Source organism: Staurois parvus, unplaced genomic scaffold, assembly GCF_062004578.1.
Source record: "Staurois parvus isolate SC_StPar_1 unplaced genomic scaffold, SC_StPar_1.0 ptg000145l, whole genome shotgun sequence".
Taxonomy (NCBI): domain Eukaryota; kingdom Metazoa; phylum Chordata; class Amphibia; order Anura; family Ranidae; genus Staurois; species Staurois parvus.
In genome coordinates this window covers 5,359,964-5,380,655 of record NW_028317941.1, presented here as the reverse complement: position 1 = coordinate 5,380,655, position 20,692 = coordinate 5,359,964, and the positions used below count along the sequence as shown (strand labels likewise).

Sequence of the window (20,692 nt, the reverse complement as noted above, 5' to 3'; positions counted from 1 at the left end):
TCCACCCTTGCATTGAAGCCCCCTACATCAGGGTCTCCATCAGAGCCCCATCTTTCTACAGGGTCTCCATTACTTCAGGATCCCCATAAGAATCCCCCTTACATAAGGGTTCCCATGAGGACGCATCATACATCTGAGCTCTTCCTTACATCAGGGTCCCCATGAGAGTCCCCCCTTACTTCAGAGTCCCCCTTTCATCAGGAACCCCATCAAGAGTCAGGGTCTTCTGCGGAGTCCCCCTTACATCAGGGTCCCCATAAGAATGCCTTTTACTTAGTGTCTTTTCAGTGACACATTTTGGCACCTAGCATTTTCACAAGGAGACTGCAGTGACAAGACTGGAGGAGAGAAGTATTCTGCAAGAACATGAAGTTGTGTGCAGAGTCCTTCCCCCTCTGGGGAGCCTTGTTGTGTCAGCCCTGTAGCTGGCCGCCCATCACTAGATACCCATTGGGCTGGCAGCAGACAGGAGTCCGCGTGGGCAGTTGGCACTGGCAGCTCTTCACACCGAGGCGCCCAGCGGAATATTGGCATGTACAAGCCATAGCCCACTGCTTGTGCCCCCGGGGGTCGGGCTGCTTGTAGCCGGGGCATGGCACAGTGAGCTGAGCAGAGAGCAGCAGAGGAAGGAAGATGGGGGTGGAGGGACTGTGCACATGAACATAGTAAAGTGACAGAGCAGGCACGTGGCAGGGAACAGAGTGGGCAGGCTGGCACTGGCTGCTGGATCGGGGACCGTGCTGCCTGGAGGAGCTCACCCGCACGGATCGGGGAGGGGGTGGACTCTGGAGTAAGGAGGGGATCTAATAGGAGACAACACTGCTAGTCCGGCCACTGGCTGCCAGGCAGCTCACTGCTCCGCTCTCCGCAAACTTTTCACTGGAATGGCAGCCAAACTTTCCCCGACACCACTCCATCCGACGACTGCCCGACACCCATAGACCTTCTCCGGAGAGCCCCTGGGATGAGCTCCTAGAGGGATCATGGCAGTGGGGGCACAGCCCCAGACAGACAATGGCCGGGTGCCATCCTTGTCCTTGGCACCCGTCTCCGGCCAGGACAGCGGCATGGAGTTCGTGGCACTGACAGCGGTGCAGACTGACAGCGGCAGCCCCCGGCGCCTTGGGCTCCTCGGCACCCCTCTACCCGGGCCCCCGCGGAGCTCCGCATCGCACAAGAGGTACCGCCGGCTACAGAACTATCTGTACAACGTGCTGGAGAGACCCCGAGGATGGGCCTTCATTTACCATGTCTTCATGTAAGTCCTCACTTCTTCTACCCATACCACACACTAGACAATCGCCATTCATGGGACCAATCTGATTGTACAATCCGCTTTAGGCTGAACATACTCTATACAATCCACTTTAGGCTGACTGTACACTATACAATCCGCTTTACACTGACCGCACACTATACAATCTGATTGGACAACCTGATTTAGACAGACCATACATTCTACAATCTGCTTTAGGCTGACCATACTCTATACAATCTGCTTTAGGCTGACCATACTCTATACAATCTGCTTTAGGCTGACCATACACTATACAATCTGCTTTAGGCTGACCATACTCTATACAATCTGCTTTAGGCTCACCATACTCTATACAATCTACTTGTACAATCTGCTTTAGGCTGACCATACACTATACAATCCGCTTTACACTGACCGTACACTATACAATCTGATTGTACAACCTGATTTAGACAGACCATACATTCTACAATCTGCTTTAGGCTGACCATACTCTATACAATCTGCTTTAGGCTCACCATACTCTATACAATCTACATGTACAATCTGCTTTAGGCTGACCATACACTATACAATCCGCTTTACACTGACCGTACACTATACAATCTGATTGTACAACCTGATTTAGACAGACCATCCATTATACAATCTGCTTTAGGTTGACCATACTCTATACAATCTGCTTTAGGCTGACCATACACTATACAATCTGCTTTAGGCTGACCATACACTATACAATCTGCTTTAGGCTGACCATACTCTATACAATCTGCTTTAGGCTGACCATACTCTATACAATCTGCTTTAGGCTCACCATACACTCTACAATCTGCTTTAGGCTGACCATACACTATGCAGTCCACCTTAGGCTGACCATACACTATACAATCTGCTTTAGGCTGACCATACATTCTACAATCTACTTGTACAATCTGCTTTACATCCATCATCAACTATGTAGTGCAAGGGTCTGCCTGATTTGATACTGAGCAGATTGTTTAGGTATATCCTCTTATCACATAGTTTTAGCCGTTGTGAAGGAGATTGTATAATCAGATATTGCACGGTGTGTACAATGACCAAGCACTATAGCATCTGGTTGTACAATGCCCTTTAGGCTGACGATACACTATACAACCTGATTGTACAATCTCCTTTAGATCTACCAACAATTACCTAGTGCAAAGGCATGCCTGACTGGATACAAATGAAATGCATTGTTACAGTTTGTCCTCAAATTACGAAGTTTTGGTAGATGTAAAGGAGATTGTATAATCAGATATTGTACAGTGTATGTAGGCTGACCAAGCACTATATCATCTGGTTGTACAATCCTCTATAGGCTTACTGTACACTATACAATCTGATTGGACAATCTCCTTTAGATCTACCAGCAACTATGTAGTGAAGAGCCATGCCTGACTGGATACAAATGAAATGCATCGTTTCGGTTTGTCCTCACATTACATAGTTTTGGCCAATCTAAAGGAGACCATACAAAGATTGTACAATCTGATTGTATAGCATATGGCCAGCTTTAGATCTACTGTACCAGCAACCAAATCATTCACGGCATACCTGATTTAATACTGAATAGTTTCTTTAGGTTTGTCCATAGATCCCATTATTTTGTTCAATCTAGCTGGAGATAGAATGTAGATTGTATAATGTCTGGCCAGCTTTGAGGGAACCATACATTGCCCGTTCTGATTGTACAATCTCCTTTAGGCTAGGTTTACACCTATGCAGATTACGTGTGGACCGTTTCAGCATTGCGTTTTGCATTGCGTTTTTGCACCTGCACTTTTGCCATGTTTTTTATGCATTTTGCGTTTTTTTTTGTTATTTTTCTTGTTGCTAGGCAGATTTAATATGCAAAACGCATGAAAAATGCAGCAAGAACACAGCAAAACTGCAATACATGCTTTTCTGCAGCGTGTCCATTGAAGTCTATAGAACCAAAAACACAAGTTTTTGTGTTCAAAAAAGTCCCTGACCCTTTCTAAAAAATGTATCGGGTGAAAATGCAGAGATGTGAACGTGTCCCATAGTAAATCATGTTCAATGGACTGCTGCGTGTTTCGGCAAAACGCTATGGAAAACGCACAGATGTGAATATGTCCCTTAGGAAATCATGTTAAATAGACTGCTGCGCGTTTCTGCAAAAGGCTATGGAAAACGCACAGATGTGAACATGTCCCATAGGAAATCATGTTAAATGGACTGCTGTGCGCTGCGGAAAACGCTTAGGTGTGAATCTAAGCTTAGATCTACCACCAACTATGCAGTATGAGGGTCTGTGTTACAAATTGAGCCTGGGTTCACACTGATGTGGTGCAGAATTCACACTGGTTTCTGTGCGATTTCCGCACCAGATCATAATTGCACCCCGTTCATACGAACCACTGCGGGTGTATATTTTAAGGTAACGACACCCCGAAATCAGTTCGCAAAACACGGTGCGATGTGCAGATCCGGAACGCATGGGTGTGAACAGTCATGCGATACGATTCTGGCATGGAAAATTTTCACATTTTTGGTGCGATTTGAGCCATATAAAATGTATGGCTCAGACTGCACCGCACAGAAATCGCATGTTATTTGCACAGGAATGCGGCGCGGTTACATGCGATGTGCTGCACCGCATCAGTGTGAACCCGGGCTGAAAGTGTTTTTTAGACTTGTCCTTATAGTTTGGATAAATCTAATGGAGATTGTACATATGTTGTAGAATCAGATTGGATAGTGTATGGTCAGCTGTAGGCTGATGTTAGACGGGGAACTTTGCTAGCAATCCTGCCGTTGGTGATTTTGTCCAATTTGCTAGTGGCAGGAATACTGAGAGGCTGCCCGTTTGTCCCAATGGAATGACTCTCTGTGTAGCTGATGTTGCTCCCATCACTAATTATTGGTATCAGGGGTGGACTGACAACTCATGGGGCCCCTGGGCAATACAAAATCATGGGGCCCCTGTGTCCTCGCTCACATTCAAACCACACCCAAAAAAGCCTATTGAAGGTACCAGGGGCATCTCATGGGGCCCGCGGGCGATCAGCTAGTGCCCGAGTGGCTAAATGGCCCCTGATTGGTATTATTTTACAGGATTTATATAGCGCCAACAGTTTGCCCAAACTAAAGGGAGATGGTACAATTCCAATACAATTCAATACAAGAGGGTAGGTAGGGCCCTGCTCATGAGAGTTTACAGTCTAAAGCAGTGTTCAGGCCAGCGACTGAGCGGCATCTGGTTGTGTCTGACTACAGAGGGAGTGATTCCATAGGGACAGACAGGCAGCCTCTTTAGCAATCCTGCCACTGGTAATTTGTCTGTAGCGTCAGTATCACCCACCTGAAATCATCCGTAGAGCAGCAGTGTACATGGCGTGTGCTGGTAACTCCTATACACCGCAGAGCTGCCTATCTATCAATACAGAAGAAGGTACACAACTATTTCTAGATGCCCCTTCCTCTGATCATACAGTACAATTATCCTCATGTTTCAGGATAAAGGAAAACAGTTACTAAAAAAGAATGATGTTCCCTTAAGAACCACAGATACTCTGCAAGTAAAGGGGTCAATGTAAATGTGATTATTGTACTATTTCTGCCGTGCAAAATCTACCGATGGGTTTCTGCAAATCTGTCTGCCTGGGTCTCTGGGATCTGTAATGTTGCCAGTGTTGCCATGGCACTTACTAGTGCAGTCCGTGTTTGGATTTTTTTTTTCATGATATATACGATTTATTATTCAGGCAAAGGATAAAGGAAGTCATTAATATTAATGCCCTAGTTTGAACACTTTCAGAGATGACATTTGTAAAAGTCAGTTGTTTAGCTTGAGGATCTTTATTAAAACCATAGTGAAGCTTGTTTTGGGATTTGAGACACTTTGGACACTTATGAATGAGTGTTTTTTCTTGCTGCCTGAACGTGAACTCCACTGCTGAGCTCCGAAGAAGCCCTTCTGAGAAGTGTTCTGTGGAACCCTAGGGTTCTTCCAGAGGTTGCTGGGGTTCCTTGAGCTGTGGTTAATTGACCTCCCATCTGATGGTGCCTTCATAGATCCAGGTCCATCACCACTGCAGATCCAGTGGCATGACACTGTAAGGGTGGCATTCTAACCACCATACTAAGGGGTTAGAGGTTGCTAGGGTTCCTTGAGCTGTGGTTAACTGACCTCCCATCTGATGGTGCCTTCATAGATCCAGGTCCATCACCACTACAGAACCAATGGCATGACACTGTAAGGGTGGCATTCTAACTAGAGATGAGCGAAGAAATGAAAAATTCGATTCGACTGATTCGGCGAATTCGTGGACAATATTCGATTCGAGTCGAATAAATTCGCTGTGAATTTAACTTAAAAAAGGGTGTTTCTAGGCTTCAGAGAGACTTAATATTAGTGCAGAACACTGTACCTTTAATTTAAATGCCCTTGGAGTCTGCTGGGGAAGAGAAATAATACTGTCAGTCAGTATGACATGCAGATGAGTGCCGTCGATCTTAGAATCACCGCACACTTCACTCATTTGGGCAGTCACGGGGCCAAAACCAGAGTGTGGAGCCACAGTGTGGCGGTGGAGGCAGCAGCAATGGGAGGCCATACAGCACCCTATGACAAAAATGGAAACCACCAGCAGTGTGAGGAGACCTGAAAGTGGCACATGGCAGAGTGTGGCGATAGAGACAGCAGCAATGGGAGGCCGTACAGGGACCCATGACACACTCTGGACCTGGCAGCAGCATGAGGAGGCGGTACAGGGGCCCATGACAGATTACGGGCCTGGCAGCAGCATGAGGAGTCGGTACAGGGGCCCATGGCAGATTACGGGCCTGGCAGCAGCAATGGGAGGCCGTACAGGGACCCATGACACACTCTGGACCTGGCAGCAGCATGGGGAGGCGGTACAGGGGCCCATGACAGATTACGGGCCTGGCAGCAGCATGAGGAGTCGGTACGGGGGCCCATGACACACTCTGGACCTGGCAGCAGCATGAGGAGGCGGTACAGGGGCGCATGACAGATTACGAGCCTGGCAGCAGCAACTTGGACAGGAGGACGTTCAGCTTCTGCACCGTCGGGTGCGTGCTCGCAAACTGTTGTCTCTTGGAAACGGATTCCAAGAAAGACTGCTGACGGAATCCGTGAAGAGGAGTAGCAGGAGAAGGAGCATCTGAACGAGCGGAATATGCCAACAAGCGACAACAGTGGCCCATGACAGATTACGGGCCTGGCAGCAGCATGAGGAGTCGGTACGGGGGCCCATGGCAGATTACGGGCCTGGCAGCAGCTATGGGAGGCCCGTAATCTGCCAGCACCCTATGACAAAAAATGGAACCCACCAGCAGTGTGAGGAGACCTGAAAGTGGCACATGGCAGAGTGTGGCGATGGAGACAGCAGCAATGGGAGGCCGTACAGGGACCCATGAGAGACTCTGGACCTGGCAGCAGCATGAGGAGGCGGTATAGGGGCCCATGGCAGATTAGGGGCCTGGCAGCAGCTATGGGAGGCCCGTAATCTGCCAGCACCCTATGACAAAAAATGGAACACACCAGCAGTGTGAGGAGACCTGAAAGTGGCACATGGCAGAGTGTGGCGATGGAGGCAGCAGCAATGGGAGGCCGTACAGGGACCCATGAGAGACTCTGGACTTGGCAGCAGCATGAGGAGGCGGTATAGGGGCCCATGGCAGATTAGGGGCCTGGCAGCAGCTATGGGAGGCCCGTAATCTGCCAGCACCCTATGACAAAAAATGGAACACACCAGCAGTGTGAGGAGACCTGAAAGTGGCACATGTTTGGGGCATGATTCATGGCGGATTTAGTCAGTTGTGTCAGGAACTGGTGGTTTGAAATCCAGACTAATCCACGCCTGATTCATTTTCACAAACGTGAGTCTCTCCACACTTTGGGTGGACAGTCGTGTCCTCCGCGGAGTTGCAATACCTCCTGCCGCACTAAACACGCGCTCCGATGCCACGCTACTGGCCGGGCATGACAGCCTTTCAAGGGCAAATTCAGCTAGTTGGGGCCAAAGGTCAAGTTTCGTTGCCCAGTAGTCAAGGGGATTGTCTACCTCGGTTGGCAGGGTGCTGTCCAAGTAGGCCTAAGCCTGTTGTTTGAGGTCCTGCTCCAGGTCCACCTGATGCTGCTGCTGCTGCTGCGGCTGGTTAGTAGTTTCCTCACTGCGCTGGTGAAGAAAGCTACTCATCATCGACTGCAGACTGAGGCAGCCGCTGCTGGTGGAGCTGCCACTGCTCCTACCACCCCACCCCTCCCCTGCTGCCATGGCAGCGGAACACGAGCGCACAGGGCCCACAGTGTCTGAGGATGGACGTTGGCGCAGACAGGCAGAGACCAGCTGACTACATAGGTGTTTTTTATAGTACGTTATTTTGGCCTCCCTCTCAGCAGGTGTGAAAAAGGCCACCATTTTTGAACGGTAGCGAGGGTCCAACAAGGTGGACAGCCAAAAGTCATCCCTCTGTCTGATGGTTATTATTCGGCTGTCGCTACGCAAGCAACCGAGCATGCTATGGGCCATTTGTGCCAAGGAATGCGAGGGACTCCCTGCCTCCATCTCCACAGCATACTGCCACGGTGCGTCTAGGTCCTCTGTCTCCTCTTCCTCCTCCTCTACCAGATGCTCCTGCTCCTCCACTCCTGTCCGCTGAGTGGAAAAACCACCCATTTCACTCAATAATTCCTGAGCACAAATGTCCTCCTCTACCTCCTCCTCTTCTTCCTGTCCTGCCCCCACAGGGGTCATGTGGCGTTGAGATCTGTGCGCCACGTCTACCGCACCCTGACCAGCCATTGTTAACAGCATTTGTTCCAGGACGTGCAACAGAGGAATGACGTCGTTCATCCCATAGTCCTGCCGACTCACGAATAGCGTGGCCTCCTCAAAGGGCCTGAGCAAGCGGCAGGTGTCACGCATGAGCTGCCAATGGCTGACATCGAAGTTACACAGGGGAGTACCTTTATCCGCTTGTAACATCAGGAAATCGGTGATGGCCTTTCGCTGCTCGTAAAGGCGGTCTAACATGTGTAGGGTTGAATTCCACCTTGTTGCAACGTCGCAGATCAGGCGATGCTGTGGAATTCCGTTCTGCCGCTGCAGCTCAATGAGGGTGTTCTTTGCGGTGTAGGAATGGCTGAAATGCATGCACAGTTTACGTGACATTTTAAGGATGTCTTGCAGTGGGATGGTGGATTTTAGGAACCGCTTGACAACCAGATTGAACACGTGAGCCATGCATGGCGCATGGCACAACCTTCCTTGACGCAGAGCAGACACCATGTTCTTTCCGTTGTCAGTCAACATGGTTCCGATTTTTAGTTTGCGCGGAGACAGCCATCTGTCGATTTCTCTGTTCATTACACTCAGCAGTTCCTCCCCTGTGTGACTACGTTCGCCAAGGCATACCAGGTGCAGCACAGCGTGACACCGTTGCGCCCTGCACATGTGATATGCCGGTCGGGTAATGGGACTTGGCACGGGGGTGGCGGCTGAGGACACGGCGGAAAAAGAGGTGGTAGAGGCGGACATGCTTGCTGGACCAAGGACGTGCAAACGTGGAGGCAAAAGCGTCGTGACCTGTCCAAGTTGCTGGTGCGGCTGTGCCGGCACCACGTTCACCCAGTGGGCCGTAAATGACATGTACTGTCCCTGACCGTAGTTACAGCTCCACACGTCGGCGCTGCCGTGCACTTTGGCAGAGACCGACATGCTCAAAGACTGGCCCACCATCTCTTCTACATGTGAATGCAGGGCTGGCACTGCCTTTTGGGCAAAGAAATGACGGCTTGGCACTCTCCACCGCGGCGCGGCACAAGCCATCATTTCTCGGAAAGGTGCTGAGTCCACCAGTTGGAAAGGGAGGGACTGCAGCACCAGCAACTTGGACAGGAGGACGTTCAGCTTTTGCACCGTCGGGTGCGTGCTCGCAAACTGTTGTCTCTTGGATACGGATTCCAAGAAAGACTGTTGACGGAATCCGAGAAGAGGAGTAGCAGGAGAAGGAGCATCTGAACGAGCGGAAGATGCCAATGAGCGACAACTCCCCTCAGCAGAGGTGTTGGAGCCTTGACTGGCTGATAGAGGGCGATTGACGACGTCGGGTGACGGAGCAAGTAACGGAGCGGGTGATGGAGCGGGGGCTGGGGCAGGCAGAACCGCCGTATGTTTATCACGGTTTTCCCAGGCCACCGAATGGTGACGCTGCATATGCTGACGCAACGCTGTAGTCCCAACATGGGCCCCCTGGCCACGCTTGCATTTCTGGCCACATAGTCGACATACGGCTACGTTTACTTCCTCGGGCGGCTTGAGGAAAAATTGCCACACCACCGAGTAGGAAACTTTGCCCCCGCTACTCTTCACTGGCTGACTGCTACTTCCTCCGTGCGCACCGGCACCACTACTGGCCGTGGTGGTAGGCTGCAGTGGAGCTGGTGCTCTACTCCGTGGACGTTTGGCTCCACTGACACTGATGCGACCCTGCTGCTGTCTCCTGGGCAACCCACCGACTGTTTTGCTCGCTGCCAAGCTGCCACCCTCTTCTCCTGATGATGCGGAAGAAATTGCCTGATGACGACGAGGCTGCCAAGTGCGATCAACCTCCTCATCATCAAGTAGGGTCTCCGCCTCACTACTAGCCCCCTCGGCTGCGTCTGGGTCAGGAGACAGACCTGTCTCTAGACCGGCTACCGAGCCACTCTCCTCGCCAGTACTTGTTCGCTTGGCTGCTGAAAAGGCCGATGTCTCCCCCCGTTCCTGACCGCCCTCTGTTAGCTCTTCCTCACTGTACAGTGGGGCTGAGCCCACAGCATGCGATACTTCGCTTGGTGAGGGAACAGCAAAGGACAGGGGCAGGTAGAGGACACGTGATTTCAGTGGGCTTGGTCCCGGGCCATGCCAACTAACGGTTGTGTCTGACGTACCCACCGACCGTTGGCTGTAGGTGTCAGAGGTGACCTGGGAAGAGGAAGACGACCGAGCCAACCAATCAATGACGGCAGGGTTGTCGGTGGAGACACGACCGCTGGATGACACCGGGAGCACTGGCCTCTGGCTGCGAATACTGCTGCCTCGACCCCTTCCTCTGCTGCCACGTCTGCTCGCTCCTAAAACATTGCCTCCTCTGCCACTCCTCTGCATGTTGTCTGACATACTATTTAATTCAACGATTAGGTGTCCCTGAGTAACAATTCTCTGGCACTCAGTAACAATTCTGTCTGTCCCTGAGTATGAATTCTGTGGCCCTGAGTAACAATTCTGTGTCTGTGCGAGTAACAATTCTGTGTCTGTGCGAGTAACAATTCTGTGTCTGTGCAAGTAACAATTTTGTGTCTGTGCGAGTAACAATTCTCTGGCACTCAGTAACAATTCTGTCTGTCCCTGAGTAACAATTCTCTGGCACTCAGTAACAATTCTGTCTGTCCCTGAGTAACAATTCTCTGGCACTCAGTAACAATTCTGTCTGTCCCTGAGTAACAATTCTCTGGCACTCAGTAACAATTCTGTCTGTCCCTGAGTATGAATTCTGTGGCCCTGAGTAACAATTCTGTGTCTGCGCGAGTAACAATTCTGTGTCTGTGCAAGTAACAATTTTGTGTCTGTGCAAGTAACAATTTTGTGTCTGTGCGAGTAACAATTCTCTGGCACTCAGTAACAATTCTGTCTGTCCCTGAGTAACAATTCTCTGGCACTCAGTAACAATTCTGACTGTCCCTGAGTAACAATTCTCTGGCACTCAGTAACAATTCTGTCTGTCCCTGAGTAACAATTCTCTGGCACTCAGTAACAATTGTGTGTCTGTGCAAGTAACAATTCTGTGTCTGTGCAAGTAACAATTTTGTGTCTGTGAGAGTAACAATTCTCTGGCACTCAGTAACAATTCTGTCTGTCCCTGAGTAACAATTCTCTGGCACTCAGTAACAATTCTGTCTGTCCCTGAGTATGAATTCTGTGGCCCTGAGTAACAATTCTGTCTCTGTGCGAGTAACAATTCTGTGTCTGTGCAAGTAACAATTTTGTGTCTGTGAGAGTAACAATTCCCTGGCACTCAGTAACAATTCTGTCTGTCCCTGAGTAACAATTCTCTGGCACTCAGTAACAATTCTGTCTTCCCTGAGTAACAATTCTCTGGCACTCAGTAACAATTCTGTCTGTCCCTGAGTATGAATTCTGTGGCCCTGAGTAACAATTCTGTCTCTGTGCGAGTAACAATTCTGTGTCTGTGCAAGTAACAATTTTGTGTCTGTGAGAGTAACAATTCTCTGGCACTCAGTAACAATTCTGTCTGTCCCTGAGTAACAATTCTCTGGCACTCAGTAACAATTCTGTCTGTCCCTGAGTATGAATTCTGTGGCCCTGAGTAACAATTGTGTGTCTGTGCAAGTAACAATTCTGTGTCTGTGCAAGTAACAATTTTGTGTCTGTGAGAGTAACAATTCTCTGGCACTCAGTAACAATTCTGTCTGTCCCTGAGTAACAATTCTCTGGCACTCAGTAACAATTCTGTCTGTCCCTGAGTAACAATTCTGTCTGTCCCTGAGTATGAATTCTGTGGCCCTGAGTAAGAATTCTCTGGCACTCAGTAACAATTCTGTCTGTCCCTGAGTATGAATTCTGTGGCCCTGAGTAACAATTGTGTGTCTGTGCAAGTAACAATTCTGTGTCTGTGCAAGTAACAATTTTGTGTCTGTGAGAGTAACAATTCTCTGGCACTCAGTAACAATTCTGTCTGTCCCTGAGTAACAATTCTCTGGCACTCAGTAACAATTCTGTCTGTCCCTGAGTATGAATTCTGTGGCCCTGAGTAACAATTCTGTCTCTGTGCGAGTAACAATTCTGTCTCTGTGCGAGTAACAATTCTGTGTCTGTGCAAGTAACAATTTTGTGTCTGTGAGAGTAACAATTCTCTGGCACTCAGTAACAATTCTGTCTGTCCCTGAGTAAGAATTCTCTGGCACTCAGTAACAATTCTGTCTGTCCCTGAGTAACAATTCTCTGGCACTCAGTAACAATTCTGTCTGTCCCTGAGTAACAATTCTGTCTGTCCCTGAGTATGAATTCTGTGGCCCTGAGTAAGAATTCTCTGGCACTCAGTAACAATTCTGTCTGTCCCTGAGTATGAATTCTGTGGCCCTGAGTAACAATTGTGTGTCTGTGCAAGTAACAATTCTGTGTCTGTGCAAGTAACAATTTTGTGTCTGTGAGAGTAACAATTCTCTGGCACTCAGTAACAATTCTGTCTGTCCCTGAGTAACAATTCTCTGGCACTCAGTAACAATTCTGTCTGTCCCTGAGTAACAATTCTCTGGCACTCAGTAACAATTCTGTCTGTCCCTGAGTAACAATTCTCTGGCACTCAGTAACAATTCTGTCTGTCCCTGAGTAACAATTCTGTCTGTCCCTGAGAATGAATTCTGTGGCCCTGAGTAAGAATTCTCTGGCACTCAGTAACAATTCTGTCTGTCCCTGAGTAACAATTCTCTGGCACTCAGTAACAATTCTGTCTGTCCCTGAGTATGAATTCTGTGGCCCTGAGTAACAATTGTGTGTCTGTGCAAGTAACAATTCTGTGTCTGTGCAAGTAACAATTTTGTGTCTGTGAGAGTAACAATTCTCTGGCACTCAGTAACAATTCTGTCTGTCCCTGAGTAACAATTCTCTGGCACTCAGTAACAATTCTGTCTGTCCCTGAGTAACAATTCTGTCTGTCCCTGAGTATGAATTCTGTGGCCCTGAGTAAGAATTCTCTGGCACTCAGTAACAATTCTGTCTGTCCCTGAGTATGAATTCTGTGGCCCTGAGTAACAATTGTGTGTCTGTGCAAGTAACAATTCTGTGTCTGTGCAAGTAACAATTTTGTGTCTGTGAGAGTAACAATTCTCTGGCACTCAGTAACAATTCTGTCTGTCCCTGAGTAACAATTCTCTGGCACTCAGTAACAATTCTGTCTGTCCCTGAGTATGAATTCTGTGGCCCTGAGTAACAATTCTGTCTCTGTGCGAGTAACAATTCTGTGTCTGTGCAAGTAACAATTTTGTGTCTGTGAGAGTAACAATTCTCTGGCACTCAGTAACAATTCTGTCTGTCCCTGAGTAAGAATTCTCTGGCACTCAGTAACAATTCTGTCTGTCCCTGAGTAACAATTCTCTGGCACTCAGTAACAATTCTGTCTGTCCCTGAGTAACAATTCTGTCTGTCCCTGAGTATGAATTCTGTGGCCCTGAGTAAGAATTCTCTGGCACTCAGTAACAATTCTGTCTGTCCCTGAGTATGAATTCTGTGGCCCTGAGTAACAATTGTGTGTCTGTGCAAGTAACAATTCTGTGTCTGTGCAAGTAACAATTTTGTGTCTGTGAGAGTAACAATTCTCTGGCACTCAGTAACAATTCTGTCTGTCCCTGAGTAACAATTCTCTGGCACTCAGTAACAATTCTGTCTGTCCCTGAGTAACAATTCTCTGGCACTCAGTAACAATTCTGTCTGTCCCTGAGTAACAATTCTCTGGCACTCAGTAACAATTCTGTCTGTCCCTGAGTAACAATTCTGTCTGTCCCTGAGAATGAATTCTGTGGCCCTGAGTAAGAATTCTCTGGCACTCAGTAACAATTCTGTCTGTCCCTGAGTAACAATTCTCTGGCACTCAGTAACAATTCTGTCTGTCCCTGAGTAAAAATTCTGTGGCCCTAATAACGTTTCTGTGGCCCTAAGTAACAATTCTCTGGCACTGAGTAACAATTCTGTCTGTCCCTGAGTATGAATTCTGTGGCCCTAACTAGCGTTTCTTTGTCCCTAAATAACGATTCTGTGGCCCTCATTAACAAGTCTGTGTCCCTGAGTAATGGTTCTCTGTCCCTAAGTAACTTCTCTCTGTCCCCAATTCTCGTTTCTGTGGCCCTAACTCTGTCCCTGTCCCTAGTACAGAGCGGTCTGCCTCTGTTCAATGACTGCAGGCAAATGAAGATTTCCAAAATGGCCGCTATATATACCTCGACCATTACACAGTGCTGGCTGGCTGGCTGCTGATTGGCTGATGCGATCACATGTCGTTGAGGAATGCATTATGGGGCAGCGCGCCTTGTCTGCGCGCCTTCCCCGACATCCCCGCTCCGTCGCCGCACATGTCAGCCGCCATTTTCGGAAAAATTTCGATTCGCGCGTCCGAATTAGGCTGTTTTTCGGATTCGGCACGAATCGAAATTTTTCCGATATTCGACTCGAATTCCACTTCGGATACTTCGATTCGCTCATCTCTAATTCTAACCACCATACTAAGGGGGGCATTTTTCTGAGTGACCATCAATGCAGTGGGCACTTTTCTAATGACCTCCAGTGAACCAATCCAGGGGTTCCCTGTGACATGAAAATTATTTCAAGGGTTCCTCTGGGGTAAACAGGTTGAGAAATGCTGCTTCAATGTAATCTGTGCAAAGGTGTGCTTTGACCAACAGAAACAATCACAGGTCATCGCAACTGTCTACACCAGCCTTTCTCAACCAGGGATCTGCAGAAGGTAGCTGGCGATTCCTTGGTCAATGAGTAACTTCCTCTCAGATAAATACCCACTGATGTAAATGTTTCTTTTAGCTATCTGTATGAGGGGGATTCTTTCTAGAAACCACAAGTGTAAGGAGCATTCTTCTCATTGACCATCATGGTAATGTACCATGAGCTGTAGATCTAGTAAATTAGCTAGGTGCCCTGAGTTCCCTGAAATGTTATATTAAGGGTTCCTCTGTGTTAATATAGTTGAGAAAAGCTCTGAGCAAAGGTAGAAGCAACCACATCTAAACTTCTATAGCTTTACAAACCAGCCTTTCTCAACCAGGATCTTGTGGAAGCCTAGGGTCTCCTCAAGAGGTTGCAGGGGGTTCCTTATATCAATGAGTAACTTCTGTCTCTTAGATAAGATCCCACTGACTTAAATTATCATTTTAGCTATCTGTGTTAGGAAGATTCTTCCCACCAACCACAAATGCATGGACCATTCTTCCCATTGACCATCATGATAATGTACCATGAGCTGAAGATATAGTAAAAATTATCGGGTTCCCTGAGACACAAATGTTATTTTAAGGGTTCCTCTGTGTTAAAAAGGTTGAGAAAGACTCTGAGCAAAGGTAGAAGCAACCAAAAGTAAACCTCTGTAACGTTACACACTAGGCTTTCTCAGCCATGGTTTTGTGGAAGCTTAGGATTCCTCTAGAGGTTGCTGGGGGTTCCTCGATCAATGAGTAGCATCTGCCATTTAGATAAGATCCCACTGACTTAAACTATCATTTTAGCTGTCTGTATTAGGAAGATGTTTCTCACTGACCACAAATGCATGGAACATTCTTCCTACTGAACATCATAATAATGACCCATGAGCTGTAGATATAGTAAACATTAGCAGGGGTTCCTTGGGACAAAAATATTATTTTAGGGTTCCTTTGTGTTAAAGTTTGAGTTCTGTGCAAAGGTATGCAGTCACCGACAGAAGCAATCACAGGACAATTTCTTTAACTGTTTAAACCAGCGTTTCTCAACTAGGGCTTTATGGAAGCCTAGGGTTCCTCCAGAGATTGATGGGGGTTCTTTTATCAATGAGTAACTTCTGCCTCTCACTTATGTTCCCACTGATGTGTATGGTCTTTTAAGCTATCTGCATGAGAGAGATTCTTCCCACTGACCACAAATGTAAGGAGCATTGTTCCCACTGACCATCGTGGCAATGTACCATGAGCTGTAGATATAGTAATTGTTAGCATATGGTCCTTGAGGCAAGAACATTATTGCTAGGGTTCCTCCTTGTTAAAAATGTTGGGAAAGGCTGGTCTACACTAAGCAGATGGAAAGTTATTGCTCTTTGGTTGCTGTGGTTATAATAAATCATTCCCATTTACATTATGCTATACAGCAAACCATTTTGAATATTATATACCTGTTTGTAGCACTTACCTTTTACCACACTATAAAGTAAGATGATCTAATAAGTGCCTTAGAAAGGAAACCTTAAGAAAACGTTAATAGATTAGTAAATATATCCTGTTAGTATTTCTTTTTTTTTTTTAGTAGCTGAACTGCTAACGTGTGTCTTAGGGCTCATGTACACTGCAGCTCCTAAACTGACATTCAGGAGCTGTTATTTTCAGCAGCCCCTGAACTCTCCCAAATGTTTTCCTATGTGTCCATGTACACTATGTCGTTTACAGTCATTTACAGGCAGTTGAGATTACAGTCATTTTTTTGAAAGCACAAAACGTGCGTCCAGGAGTAGATTTTACCGGCGTTTCAAACGCCAAGCGCATGTAAACGCAGTTAACCGCGTTTATAAGCATTTGCGTTTAGAAGTATTTTTTAACTGTTCCATGTCCAGATCCTGTCCAGAGCCTTTTTTCATCATCAAAGCGTTTTCCATATATTCAAATGGACCGAGTACACCAGCGCAGTCAGTTCCAGGTTTTGCGTGAAGAAATATATGGTAGAACGTGCTGCATTATGCTCATGATGGGATCCATAGTGAATACAACCAGAAAAGACAGGTCGTCTCAACACATTCTGCTCTCTCTGCTTCTGCTCACTATTTCACTATTTTTCAGTGCATTCTGGGCATTTTGGAAGGTCTCCTGAGGCTATCTATTAAAAACGCTTCTAAATGCAAACGCACATAAACACGCATATGCAAACGCAGATAAACTGACTTTTTTTAGGCTCCATGTACACGGTACACTTCTGAACATTGGAAACTGCTGAAAACGTAGGTTAAAAAACATGTTTAGCCGCATTACGTGGTTATGCACGTTTATGAGCATTTGTGTTTAGAAGCGTTTTTAAAGATAACCTCAGGAGACCTTCCAAAATGCCCAGAATGCACTGAAAAACAGTAAAAAATTAACTATTTCAGACATTTTGAGAGAAATAGAGAGAGCAGAAGCAGAGAGAGCAGAAGCAGAGAGAGCAGTATGTGTTGAGATTAGCTGTCTTTTTTTTCTTTGTGGTGTTTGGATGTGTTCCAGCTCATTTCTGTGCAGAAATTATTGCAGCAGTGTCTAACATATTTTCTTTTATGCGAAACCTCAAAGTATGGTGTACCGGGTTCATTTGAGTACCGGGAAAATGCTTTGCATGTATTTTTCATGATGAAAAAAAGCTCTGGACAGAATCTGGAAATGGAAGAGTTAAAAAACAAAATTCAAACGCAAATGCTTATAAACGCAGTTAGCTGCATTTAGCCGCTTTTACAACCATTTGGCGTTTGAAACACTGATAAAATCTACTCCTGAACGCACGTTTTCTGCATTCCAAAAAATTACTGTAAACTCAACTGCCTGTAAACGACTGTAAACGACGATGTGTACATGGACACACAAGAAAACATTAGGGAGAGTTCAGGGGCTGCTGAAAAAAAACACTGAACAGCTCCTAAACGTGAGTTTATCAACGACAGTGTACATGAGCCCTAAAGCTATGTTTTCTAGCAGTCAGTTTCCATCATTCAGAAGAGTTTTCCAAATGCCCCGTGTACATGAGCCCTTAGCTGATCTGATACCTGGACCCCAGAATTGCTTTGTGTTTATAGATGTTCTGATGAGAAGTCACTGGCTGTGGAATGATGTCCCCCCCCCCCCAAACCTTTGGCAATGATCACACACACAGCTCCTAATATTTGAATGATGCCACAAGTATGAATGACTGTTAGAGGCATTATAACCCCATAATTTTAATACACTTATACATTAATTAATAAATGAAAGGACATTCAGTTATTTGGAGTTTTCCTGAGCTTTTGGTTACGATGCAAATAGTGCTTAGTAGAACATGTATATATAGCTATTCATTTTATTTGTTTAATTTTTGCATCTACCTGTGTTTATTTTGATGGTACATGTTGTTATTCATTGTACATGTTGTTACAATACTATTACATTGTGATTTATTTATTGACTGGTCATTATGTTATGCTTGAATATTGTAACACTTTGGCTTTCTGCTTTAAGGACGCGGTTTAACCCTACAGTTTAGATGTGTATCAGAGTGGCCCCTATCAGCTCTGCCCCCACTTCCACTAGTAACAAGACCTTTATTTGCAAGATTATAGCATTGTGGTTCTCTGTTAGAGTCATGCTCTCTTGTGACATACATAAATAGACTGTGCTTGGTCAAACTAGCCAGTGATCCCATCATAAAAAATGACAGCAACGTTTTGGAGTGTCCCAAAGGCTGAAGCAAGGGATGCTGAAATCAGCAACCCTGCTCATTATTTTGGTGCTGATTTAGAAAACCTGTGTCTGTATGAGTGGGGACGTTTGCTGTAACTACCAATCAGATTTTAGCTGTAATTTTCGTAGTGTAGAAATTACTGTGATGGGTAATAAATCTACCTTAGTCTATAGTTCAATTTATAGAATGTGTTCTGAAAAATGACATTAGAGCATAGCTATAACTATAAATACTATAAAACGTGTTTTGTAGCAGAAAAAGGTATACGATATTTATTGAACCATATAACACTATATACAGTATGTTAAAGAAGATACGTTTAATATACTTGTGAAGGGTTACACATGGCTTGACAAACAAAATCCTGTGCATATTTGAAGGGTTAATTCATCATACACATCTCAATATACAGCACAAGGATCGCATACTGTTCTGGCCTATACCTTTATTATTATTATACTTTATCAAATAAACCTAAATATCTATAAAACATAGTACTGAGGCAACCACAGTCTAAATTCTAGCTTTTACTAAATCTCAGCAGGACTACTAACTAGCTTTCCTTTTTGCATACTCTTTTTTTTAACAGTTGCCAAGTGCATTGCGATCAGCAGGACAGTCCCCTCGTTTTACTAATTTTCCTGTTACCCCCATATTCTGCAGAATGTCCCACCAGGCAAGGAGAAGCATCGCACTGCTATTTTTTTTCATCATAGTAATGTGTTGTCTAAATTTTTTTCTGGAATGCTGACAGCTATGTTAGTGTAGTTCATTATAAATGCTGCCACCAGGCTTCTCACTTCCCCAACTGCAGAACCTCTTCATATATTGGTATATCTCACCTAATTTGCTGGAAAGTGATAATTCTGCCCATCCTTGTAATTTTGTAACTTTTTTCTCCAGTAAATTAACATTCTGTCAATGGTTTAATGATCGGTTGTATATTTAGGGTCCATTCAGACTTTGAATTCCTGGTATAATCCATTAATGAACATGTGTGAACATGCTTTTTGTACACAATAACGTATTGTGTTAAGGCAGCATATTCAAACGAATGGGATGGCAACACACCAAAGCATTAAAAAAAATGGATATGCACAATTTTTTTGCAACGCAGTGCACCACAATGCACAGTAGTGTATTACTGCACATTGTGGTGCACTACAGTACATGTGTTTAGAAGCTGCATTGGGGTCCCGTTCAGAGTGAATGGCACTGCAAAATGCTAGCGTGGGTGACTGCATTGGAAAGGTATGAATGGACCATAAACCCTAACTGGCTGACATAACTATGTATCATAAACTCATTCTTCTAAATACTGTTTTTGTATCTTAGTGCTGCCGATCTCCTCAAACCTCTTTGCAGCCATATCCTGACTACATTCAGTGTGTCAAAAGCAGGTTATAGACAATGCAATATTCTTTTCTGCAAGAAAGAAAGTCACTCAATTCCCCCATCAACACAGTCAGTGCTGATGGGGGAATCCTACCCATGCAGCTATTGTGTTTTCCCGACAGGAAGCCCGGGGAGAGGGGGGACTTTGGCGCCATCCCTGCTTTGAAAACACAGTGATTATTGCTAGCGGCTATAGCTGCTGGCAATAATCGCATGAAAAATTGGGCAGGCGGATTGTACCAAAGTCTTATAACTAATTACATTCAGTTTGCCCATAGATGGTTTGAATCTCCGCTGGTTCAGCAGGTTCAAATTTGAACCAGCTATGGCCAGATTAAGACAAACTTTTCAAATGTATCTAAGACAAAATTTGTCTCAACTACCGGTACATGTTAAGTGAAAAGTGAAAGATAGAAGCTGATTTGTTGCTATGGGGAATCACACCAGTTGCATTTATATCACACCAGGGGCGCATATGATATAGTGACAGTGCAGAAGCACTATTAGGAGATTGTTGTCACCCCATAAGAGATTGAGTCTCTCTCTCTCTCTCTCTCTCTCTCTCTCTCTCTCTCTCTCTCTCTCTCTCTCTCTCTCTCTCTCTAAAAACATGAACCTGAGTTTTTGCCCTTCTGAACCTGCATAGTAACATATTATTGCTAGTAATGCTCAGATAAGATAATTACCCTATCAAGATATTCACCCCTCTTAGTTTTTCTATATATACTGTGATAGTATATACTGTATAACAACTAAGATGCTGTATACAGTATATTCATAGGGGTTGATTTACTAAGCCCTGGTTTACACTATTGCG

The 20,692-nt window shown here is 45.8% G+C and overlaps 1 protein-coding gene across 3 annotated transcripts in view; it reads left to right on the top strand.

Annotated features, from left to right (window-relative positions):
• Positions 1-469: 469 nt before the first annotated feature.
• KCNQ4 (potassium voltage-gated channel subfamily Q member 4) overlaps positions 470-20,692 on the top strand; it is a 280,413-nt gene continuing 260,190 nt past the window's right edge. The window contains exon 1 of one of the 3 annotated variants that reach the window (XM_089673868.1): positions 470-1,258. In XM_089673868.1, the coding sequence (XP_089529994.1) occupies positions 984-1,258 (275 nt within the window). In that variant the 5' untranslated portion in view covers positions 470-983. The remainder of the gene's footprint in view (positions 1,259-20,692) is intronic. The other 2 variants (XM_089673867.1, XM_089673869.1) reach the window with 2 other exon arrangements.